The 11,620-nt window shown below is 33.4% G+C and overlaps 1 protein-coding gene across 1 annotated transcript; it reads left to right on the top strand.

The window, feature by feature from the left end:
- LOC104103922 (UDP-glycosyltransferase 86A1-like) lies at positions 1 to 4,861 on the top strand. Its single transcript, XM_009611886.4, has 2 exons — positions 1 to 622; positions 3,676 to 4,861. Exons 1-2 carry the CDS (start codon positions 91 to 93, stop codon positions 4,638 to 4,640), a joined length of 1,497 nt encoding a protein of 498 aa, XP_009610181.1. The 5' UTR covers positions 1 to 90; the 3' UTR covers positions 4,641 to 4,861.
- Positions 4,862 to 11,620: the final 6,759 nt, after the last annotated feature.

Raw genomic sequence — 11,620 nt, 5'->3', positions numbered from 1 at the left:
GACCCCCAAAAAACTAGGCAAATTGGTCATCATCATCTTCTCCTCTCTTTCAAAAGCTCCTCTTCCCCAATTAGATCAACAAACTTATCAATGGCAAGTCATTACCAAAAACCTCATGCTATTATGATTCCATATCCATATCAAGGTCACATTACCCCTTTTGTATATTTAGCCATAAAACTTGCTTCTCATGGCTTTACAATTACTTTTGTAAACACACATTATATTCATTCCAAGATTTCAAATTCACAAACTCAACAAAATTACCAACATAATAAAGATGATCTTTTTGCTAAAGCTCGTGAAAATGGGCTTGATATACGTTATGCAACTGTCAATGACGGTTTTCCTTTGGGATTTGATAGGTCTTTAAATCATGACCAATTTGTTGAGGGACTTTTGCATGTTTTTTCAGCACATTTTGATGAAGTTGTTGGGAATTTGGTTAAGTCTGATCCGCCTGTGACGTGTTTGATTGCTGATACTTTCTATGTTTGGCCATTGATGATTGCTGAGAAGTATAATTTGGTGTATGTTTCGTTTTGGACAGAGCCTGCTTTGGTTTTGACTCTTTATTATCATATGGAACTTCTCAAGAAAAATGGCCATTTTGCTTGTCAAGGTATAGTGACCCTTTACTTTCAACTTTCTTTTTTCCTTTTCTCATTTTTTTTTTTTTTTATGAGTGGGTTGGCTCGGGGTAGGGGAGGATGTAGAGTATGGCCGTCGGGTTTATCTGAGTATAAATTTATGTATAAAAATTTATTAAAATTGCAACAAATGGTAGGTCTAAGCCCATAACTTTAAAAATACAATGGGTTCAATGCGATCGTCATCTGAACAATCAGAATAAGGTAAAGCTTGAAGATAAGTTTTGTACTCAACTAATTTCTCAGTCTCTCTAGTCGGGGTGTGCGCCGACCGATTTTTCGACCAGATCCGATGCTAAAAACCTTAAAAGTTGAACCCACATAATCTAAATCATGAATCCGCCTCTTATCGGGGCGTGTACCTTTGCGTGCTCAACCAAATTTTATTTTGTATATAGGATGTCACTACTAATATATTAATATTTTCTAAAGACATATACATCATAGAATTTGTGTTAATTTTCGAGGGTGACACTTCTCTTTATAACGTAGGTATGCCTCTGTATGCAACCCTACCTCTTTTATCATGGAGTGATTATTTAGAGGACTTGTAATTTAGGCTCTTTTGCTCTAGATTATGAAGTTTATATATATATATATATATAGGCGGATTCAAAATTTAAACTTTATAGGTTTAATCTTTAAGGTTTTTTGTATTGAACTTACTATAATTTTAGAGCTATGGGTTTGGTTTTAGTAAATTCTACACATAAATTTATGTTGTGCGTGTATGTATGTTTTTCTACATCCGTCCCTGCACACAAATGTGTGTGTATGTATGTTTTTCTAAGAAATAATATTAATGTATACAATAGGTCTACACTGCTCTTTAAAATAATACGAAGTAAATATCAACCAAAAACTGAAATCTTAAAATAAATCAAGCTATATAGTGTTAGATTCTTTTTTCTTAGTTTTAGATTAAAATTCACTTACAAACATAAATTGTAATAATGGACCAACACAATTTGTGGGTCTTCCTTTATTTCTTTATTGTTTTTGTCGTGTTTTATTGTGGGATCCCATGAAAGTTTGGTGGTAATAAATTATAATGGTGGTTGGTTGAGACATCAACCTCCATTTGATTTCAGAACAGACAACTTGTGTTTTCTAAATATAGTTTCAGTCTTGAATCTAAGATATTTTTGTTGTTTTTGTTTTCATAATACATTAATGGTGGTTGGTTGAGATGCATATATAAAAGTTTTTGTATGAAATAGTATAAAAGTTAGTCAATTCATGTCTTTAATTCTATTTCTTGTTAGTCCTTTTTTTCCCCTCTCTTGTCTGTTAGTATTACTTTGACATTATAATAGGATTGGTGTTCACACTTGAAGATATTTTAGAAGTGAAAATTACCTAGTCTGTGCATGTTTAGTAAAGCAACAAAAAGTTTTGCGGAATCATAAGTGGATCAGGGGAGTATAATATGTATGCAAACTTTACCCTTACCCTAAAAAAATAGAGAAATTATTTACGAAAGATGAAAAAAAAGTTGTGCATGTTTGGTGAGCTAATGAATTATTTAATGACTCATTTTCTCATCCAATCTTTGAATTATGATCTCAAGATAAGAGTTTGCCAATTAAAATTGTAACTTATTATGCCTTTATACCAAGCAAATTATGATCTCAAGATAAGTCAAGTATGGAGGGGTATAAAATGGGTTAGGGGCGTTGACGTGATGGCATGTTACGTAGTGTTAACCTTACTGAAATGTTAATATTACGTAGGATTGAGCGTGTACCTTGGAAGTCTTAACGAAGGAGGGATATACTTGAGTCTATTGGATAACATCAGGGATATTATATTATTGGACGAGAAGTATAATAGGAATAAAATTATTCTTTTTCGTATAGTAAATCTCTCGAATGAGATAAGTATTCTTGATTAAAATTTAAGTTCTACATGATTTAACATTATTGTTTAATTTTTATTACAGCTGATAGTAATATACATTTTATTAAGTCTATATCATCCTCAAAAATAAATACAATAGCATATTAGATTAAATTTTAGATTTTCTGATTTAGGTCAACTTCTTTTCCAAATCTTTGTTCGTGTAATTGCTTTAAGTTCTCTTTCCTATAGAATGAGGATTTGAACAAATTATTTATTATGCATTATCCCATGTTTGTAGACCGAACAACTTTCTGTTAATTGAAATTTTATCCTTTTGCATACTTTTCGAAAATCAACTTGGGCTAAAAATTACGTACTGTAATCAGAGATCATTATCTTAACTTTTCATTTTACTGTTTTATAGCTGCCTTCTTTGACCTCCTAGCATAGCCTTGAGAGTTGATCCACTTGGTTCATTTAATATATTTTTTCTTTTGAATTCGGATAGGATTAGAACAAAAAATATAATTTTCTAAGAAGAAAAATATTAAAAAGGTGACTAATCATTCTCATATTTAGAATCTAGCTTTTTTTCTAATAATGCTATTGGTATTGAATGGTATTGGTGAGTCTATTTGAAATTATTTGATGTTAATGATTAACCATTTCAGCTTATGATTACACCACCAACCCAATACAATTTGGAGAATTTCCTTTTTCTTTTCATTTATCTAAGCATATGGCTAGAGAAAATCACGAAAATAATTCGTTTTTCGGACTTCCATTCTAGGTAAAATCTTGATAGATACGTCAATATTTTCAAAGATGAATTAAAAATAAATGCCAAGGTAGGGGTAAGGTCTGCCAGAGGTGGATGTAATGTTTCACTTACGGGTTCAACTGAACCCATAACTTTCGACGCGGAGTAAAAAATTATTAAAATTACAAAAATAGTAGATATAAGCTTATAACTTTAAAAATATAATGAGTTCAATGCTAAAAACCTTAAAAGTTGAATCCATAAAATTTAAATCATACATCTGCCTCTAAGGTCTGCATATGTATTATCCTCCCCAGACCCCACTTATGGAATTAAGCGGGGTTTGTTGATGTTGTACTCTTTGGTTTCACTTTGTACTGCTATAATTTTATAATTTGATTAAATTATATTTTTATTTATCAGATAATCGCAAGGACAGTATAGATTATATACCAGGAGTTGAAGCAATTGAACCAAGAGATTTGATGTCATATCTTCAAGCAACTGATATTTGGACTGTAGTCCACAGGGTAATTTACAAAGCCTTTACAGATATTAAAAAGGCTGATATGATAATTTGTAATACAGTCCAAGAACTTGAATTTGATACTCTTTCAGCCCTAAACAAGAAACAGCCCACTTATGCTATTGGGCCCATTTTCCCATCTGGGCTTACTAAGGCCCCATTCAGTATTAGCCTATGGTCTGAGTCTGATTGCTCTCAGTGGCTCAATAACAAGCCCAATACTTCAGTTTTGTATGTATCATTTGGTAGCTATGCTCACACTAGTAAAGAAGATATATTGGAGATAGCCCATGGGCTTCAACTTAGTGGGGTGAACTTTATTTGGGTTCTAAGGCCCGATATCGTGAGCTCGGACGAAACCGATTTCTTGCCCGTTGGATTCGAGGAAAGTATAAAAGATCGAGGGTTGATCGTGCCATGGTGTCGACAGATTGAAGTGATCTCACACCCTGCGATAGGTGGATTCTTGACTCATTGTGGATGGAACTCAACGTTGGAAAGTATATGGTGTGGTATACCGTTGATATGTTTTCCCTTGTTAACCGATCAATTTACTAACCGAAAATTAGTTGTTAATGATTGGAAGATCGGAATTAATCTCTGCGATAATGCACGTGTCACGCACGAGGAAGTCGCCGAAAAGGTTAGCAATTTTATGTGTGGAGATACTACTCAAGAGTTGAGAAAGGCAATGAAGGAAGTGAGGAAGACATTAGAGAATGCATTAGGACAAGATGGATCATCTCAGAAAAATTTTCAACAATTTATGGAAGATATAAAGGTCAATATACGTAAACGGGCTGGGCTTTCCAATGGACATGTTAGTCCATTACACCAAAATGGTAATGGGCTGGCCCATTAAATCTTTGAAATCTAATGTTAACTGTAAACATATGGGCCAAAGGGCCCAAGTTAGGTGTAGGAGTTAGGACCATTGCATTTGGGTTGTGGTTCTCTCTCTTTTCTTTTTCGACAATGTTGTGCTCTTTTATTTTCTTCTCTTTGAATTTTATTTTGGTTTAGGCAAATTCAAGCATAAAAATTGTTGTTCAATAAATATTTTTGGATTGAGTTTATTTCAAATTTTCGAGATGATACGATGAATAGATTGCAGAGTTGCTATCTCGAAAATCCCATAAAATATTCACGAAGTGATCAATATATCTTTCAAAGCCGAAGTGATAAAGAAACGTTCTTGAGTATCAACTTAAAATATGATCAGACGTTTCTTGAAAATCAAATACTTCTAAAAGATCCGCACAATACTTGACTTTTGTGGAGATCTAATACATTTCAAGGAGGTCTATATCATCCTACTTTCGAAAAATACATTGCACTATCCCTCGAATGTCGGAGAACAATCCGAAAAGAACAATCAAAGGAACGAACAGAATTGTACTAACAATTTATTAATAAAATCTCTTGCAAAGCTGCTAAATGAGTTTCTATTACTTAAATATATAATTTCGATGTTATGAGGTTATTCAAAGAAATGTATTTATCATTTTCAAGCATTTGCACTATCTGTTTTATGGTGTGCGATTTTTATAATTGACTTCAGATTCTAAATGCTCTTTTCACTGTATCGACAATGACACTTTTACTTGCTCGGCATAAAAAATCATAGAAATATTACTGTTCTTCGAAATTATCTGTCAAATAATGTAAATTAAAACTTTATTAACAATGAATAAATACAAGTATATTTTATCTGAAATAACTAGATTAAAGTACAAAAGTAAAGAAACAGAAAAAAGAACAAGTATAACAAAAGGATGTGCTAATCCTAATTATTTTAACTTTTAAAAGACGTAGCTTCTTTGATATGAAGCATTAATGTTTTTTTTTTCCCCATTTGGTTTAGCTATAAGGTTGGTTTTCAGAATAGATTTTGCAGGCAAACAATTTATATTTTCCTACTCAATTTTGCGAAATATAAACCGTTTGACTAGTGATTATGAAATTAATGTGGTGAAAAAAGTTTCTTTTTATTATTGTTTTGTCTTGTGTGGCATAATATTAATAGCCAATGGTACCATCGACTAGTTTTGAACGATATATATGTCACACTCCTTTCTAAACCCCGCAAGATAAATATGTTATGAATTGTTGTGGGTTAAAAAGTTTTTTCATTTGAAATGATAATTTTGAAATAGGGTCACCCCTTTTCTAAACCCCGCAAGATAAATATGTTATGGATTGTTGTGGGTTAAAGAGTTTTTCCATTTGAAATGACAATTTTGAAATATGGATTATTTTATTGTTCAGAGTCGCCACTTGGAATTGATTTTTCGGTGTTCCAAGTCACATTTTATTTGAATCCATATTCAAAGGAAGATTTGACTCTTTTATTATTTGATCTGCGAAAATAAAGTCTGGGTAAGGAATTCTGTTGATCGGGTAGAAGATGTAAGGCATTCTCCGAGTCTCGGGTAGAAGATGTAAGGCATTCCCCGAGTCTCGTGGTTCTATCACGGTCGCTTTTATTGACTAAAAATTGGCTTAAATTATTTTGGATAAACTATTTTTTATTTGGTTTTCATGTTTTGTCTATATCTGCTTTTATTGCTTGTTTATTAAAAGATGTGTTGAATAATATTAAATTGCCATAACCACACTACACAAGCGAATGCGTGATCGAAACGAAATTTATTAATTATCATAATTGTGCCTCGCAAACGAATCCGAAATCATGACAATCAATTATTCGTAGTGTTTACTTTAAATAATAAAATAAAAAATTACTACATTCGAAGGAATTAATTTTGGAATTTATTAAATGTCAGCTATCGCGCATTCGCGCTACGCAAGCGAATCCGCGATTATAATAAGGGATTAATTAAATGAGGAATTAAATAAAGTTATTGGGTATGATATGAGATTATTGAATTAATTTAAAGAATGTTAAACATCATGCTACGCAAGCGAGTTCGTAAATAAAAAATTTAAAGCGCGCTTACTAATTACCTAACGTTTAAATTAGTTATTAAAGAGACTAAGTTATAAAGTTATTTAATCATAAAAGAAGAAAAAAAATCTGATTGCTTATTTGGCGAAAGAACTATGTGCATGAAAGTTAGGCCTTTGTTTGGGGTAAAGTTGGGCCAACTAGTAAACTAACCTATTAGTGTTACTAGTGGGCTAACAGCTTATTCAAAAGAAATTATGGGCTATCAGCTTTTACTACTATTCTTTGGGCCTAGCATAATTGCCTAAATTACTAAGATCACATATCTATATATTTTTGAGATTTTTTTACTCTGTAGAGCAATTAGTAAACAAATATTATATAAACAATTATATTTTTGATTTATTTCAAAATGAGCAAATTCACTTACATATATAGCATATTTTAAAAATAATATGTTACCATCATATTCTTTGTTTTTTAAAACTGACCCATGATTTAAGGGATCATCTGTTAGAGTTTAAAAATCTCCCATATTCAACCAAAATCTCAAAACTGTAGAGATTATTTATCCACTAATCTCTCTACCATCACGAACCCAAAATTCCTCCATTTTCGTTCTTTTTTCTCAAAATTGTAGGGATCAAGTTAAGGTTTCTTTATTATTCCTTTTTAAAACAAGGCATTTGAAAGTCTCGTGGAGTTGGGAATTTTTTGATATTGATGCACAACCGACCAATATCTTATATATTTTTATTGTGTACTAAAATGTATTTGACGCTTATCTTATGTATTTTTACAGTGTATCAAGTTGTTTATTTGATGTATATTTATGATTTGAGCATATATACCCTAAATATATACAATGTATTTTTTATAACCTAGGATCTAGGATCCGGTATTTTTACCTTATATAATACTCCTATGTGTTTTAAATTATATTTATTTACGCAGGGTATAATCAAGACCTGTAAAATATATACTCAAAGCAATTTCCACCGTAAAACACACAAAAAAGTGACAAAATTATTCCAGCATTATTACATGTATCATACTTGCAAATTATGTGTAAGATATATGTGTAAGATATATATGTTAAATTCCAACAATTTTAAATTATGTTAATTGGTATACAATAATTGGTATATTCATGGTATGTGTAAGATATAAAATATTTATACTAGAATATATCATAAATGTTTTTTCCAATAAAAAACTTGTGCATATATCCAGTATATATATTTAATATATTTGTAAAATATCTACAGTATAAAATTTAGTATATATTAGTATATCATTAAATATTTAAATATTCAAACATGAAAAAAAACATAAACCAAAAATATATAAACTAAGGAATCATTTGGGTTGGGGATTAAAGAACAGATGCCTAGGAGATAAATAAGGAACAAATCCTTAAGTTAATACGCTGCATGATTTTAAGCATATGATTAGGGTTTCAGTTTTTTATATTTTTTTTTATTTTACACCTAACTCATTAGCCCACTTACTTTTGTTTTTAGTTAATCTTAAAATGCCACCATCCAAACTACACACGTGAATCTGAAATAAGCACATATAGACATTAAACAATTAATTCTAGCTTGAGGAGATAGTGAACTAATACTCAGCCAATTAAATTTTATTTGAGAATAGGATAGCAAATAGCATCGAATTTATACCACGAATTTACAAACTAGTAATTGCTAACCTAACTTGGATATTAACAGGTATTCAAATCGAGCATGAATTCATTTTACTTAAGAAGCCTTGCAGAAACTAATTAAAGAAAACTTTTGACATGCTACTTAAATTAAAGAAGGAAAATGACATTCTGTTTATGTAGTAAAATATCTCAAGTAAATAGTATAGTTGAAAAAACACTAAACTAGCAAAACGAGAGTCAAAAGCTGAAAAAACGAGAGGGAACCTGTGTTCATGATGTTAAACATTTATATCCAACAGCTTTTGAAACAGTAAAAAGGCAACAACTTTGTACTTTATTTGAAAATTCACAAATACTCCTGCCTTCTTAATCTCTATTTCAACTCAAAACTAAGCAAACAAATACAAACAGAGACCAATGGGCAGTTAAACAATTCAAAGACCCAATGCTGCCCGGAATTCAAACTAAATCAATATCTAATAGCAACAAATTATGAATAAAGCTTTAATTAAGATAATGATCAAACAAACCAAAACAGGTTTTAAACATGGCTAACTCAGCCCAATGAAACATCTAAACGTTACACCAATTTGTTAGAACTTAGAAGCAACGACGTAGTAACAAACTAAACGACTAAACTAACACATTATTCAAAAATTACCGAGCGACGACTAAAGTTGTTGATTGAACGATAAATTAAAACAACTAAACTCAAAAGTACATTAACACAGTCACAGAACGAATCAGAAATCAATCCAAAAAAGAAGAGTGGGATTAGAGTTATACCAAACGAGGGAATTTGATGTAACTCGAGCAATGAGGAAACACCGGGGACGACGAGCAGTGACGAATAATGACGAGCGACCTTCGAACGAACTTTTCCGGGTGACAGATGTCGGAATTACCAATTCCGGGAAATCGAGCGACAATTTCAACACCATGTCATCTGGAAAAGGTTGTCCTTGGGTCATATACATGGTAAAAATTGAGGCTTGGCAGTGGTAGAAGGCGGCACGGTAGTGGTGGTCGCCGGAATTCCGGTCGCCGGAGTTTGTAACACTTTTTGGATTTTTAAATTATAATTAATTGAAAGCAATAAAACAGTAAAGAGAAAAAATAGAGAAAAGCTTTAGAATTCATTCATGGCTGAGCTCACTAGAGAATATTCTTAAAGATATAACCCTTCCTAAAACGGTAAACCTATAATGAGTAGACACCTAGCTAATTTCTAGAAGGATCAAACCTTTCTTCTTCCAGCTCAAACAGATGCCGAACCTCATTATTTAGCGGCTCTCCGAAGTCAGAGAGATGGGCGGGGGCCTTTCTGATAGGCGGGACAAAGCGCTTTCAATGGTGATGAAAGAAGGGGAAATGCCTGTATGGTCTATATATTCTTCTTGCTTACTCGCTCAGCTCTATATACTTATATATTAGTTAGCTCGTTCGCTTTCAAACTGCTACCCGCTCGAACTATTACTATTAGCTAAACAACCTTTTCTTTGTGTTTAACCGCGGTTAAACACAACCAAAGCAAAAGGAGGAAAGAGCTATAAGGAAGACTGATTCACTCGCTTTCGAGAACTAAGATTTACAACTTATTCTCCGTTCGGCGGATCTTCTTCCGGGGAATTCAACTCTTCTTTCATAGATTGGGAACATAATAAGCACTAGTAGCCTATTGAGTTAGATGAGATAGATGACTTTCATTAGCTCCTAGTGCAGCATATCTGAATTCAATATAGGGTTAAGAGTGACTTGCTTACACTACTGAATAACCTTCACTTTAGCGAGCTGTAGGACAAACTACATTCAAGAGGAGAAAGGAAACTTTGAATAGAAGGATCAGTGCCCGTAGCAGTCCTGGAGTTAGGTTATGATGGTCGTGATGAGCTCTACTAGAAAGAAAATCTCTTTTATTCATATGAAGTCCTATATAAGGGCCTTCGTTGCCTTTGAATTCCGTTCCCTAGTTCAATCCGAAACTCCAGATGTGTAAGTAGCGGCCAAGCGGCTCTGTCCTTTTTAAAGAGGTTATCCTTCTCTCTCCCCGCTTCTTAGTCTTATAGAATAGCTCACCATTCAAGTAAGTCACTTGACCCGGCGCTTACTGTCTTCTTTCTAGCCTAATTGGTAGCAGTCCTTTTTTAATACCACCTTTCCTTTTCTTCTTTTTCAGCAGCCTCGTAGACCAACTGAAGACCGAATAAAGCAGTTCAAGCCCGCTTGAGATCTATCCAAGACATGGCCGATGGCTACTTCCAATTCAAGTGCCACTTATCTTAACACAACTCGGGCTAATCGACTCCCAGCCTAGCTAGACCTGGTGAAAGCAATCAAGCCAAAGTTGGTATAAAGGGAAAACATGAAAACAAACTAATAGACTAAGTAATGGACTAAGCTGACTACTGGGCTTTTTAACAGAGGTGGGCCTTAGAAAGGACCTAATGTTCTAGCCCAACGTAACAACTAAGAGACCCAAGTTGTTTCTTCTTCAACCTCCAATTGATAATCAACAATCCCTAAATCAAGAACATATTTTTATCACCTTTCGCTACATTCCACTCCCCTTAAAGAACCTTGATGCAAACTGAGATTTCACAAATTCGTAATCTTCCCAAGTAGCTTCATCTCGAGATAAATTCGCCTATTGGACCAGAACTTGCACTGCTACCTTGTTACCCTTTTTCACCGACTTTCTTTCCAAAATGGCCCTTGGTTCTGTCAAAATTTGACCTTCAGAAGTGCAGTAGGGAGGATCCAGTGAAGCGATGACTTTGTCACCAATCTTCTTCTTCTTCTTCTTCTTCTTCTTCTTCTTCTTCTTCAATTGCGAGACATGAAAAATCGGGTGAATTTTGGAACATGGGGGTAGACGGAGTTCATAAGCAACTTCACCAATTCTTTGAGTGACCTCGTAAGGACCAAAGAATCGAGCTGACAGCTTCAAGCTTTTCCTCACAGCCACCGAAGACTGCCTGCAATGATGTAATTTTAAGAATACCCAGTCCCCGGCCTCAAATTTTCTTTCACTTCTCCTTGAATCAGCATAGTACTTCATTCTATTTTGTGCTTTTGTGAGGTTCTCCTGAAGGACTTTGTTCATCAGTTGTCTTTCTCTGAGAATTTGATCTGCCTATACTGACTTTGTTTGTGCTATCAATCCGATGGTAGATTGTGGAGGGTCGTAGCCATACAAGGCTTTGAAGGGGGTCATACCAATTGAGGACTGTCACACCCCTTTTCTACCCCATAAAATGATATAGGTTTA

Source organism: Nicotiana tomentosiformis, chromosome 7 (genome assembly GCF_000390325.3).
Source record: "Nicotiana tomentosiformis chromosome 7, ASM39032v3, whole genome shotgun sequence".
Lineage (NCBI taxonomy): Eukaryota > Viridiplantae > Streptophyta > Magnoliopsida > Solanales > Solanaceae > Nicotiana > Nicotiana tomentosiformis.
Note: the sequence above shows the minus strand (reverse complement) of the source record. Positions and strands in the feature narration are given on the sequence as shown.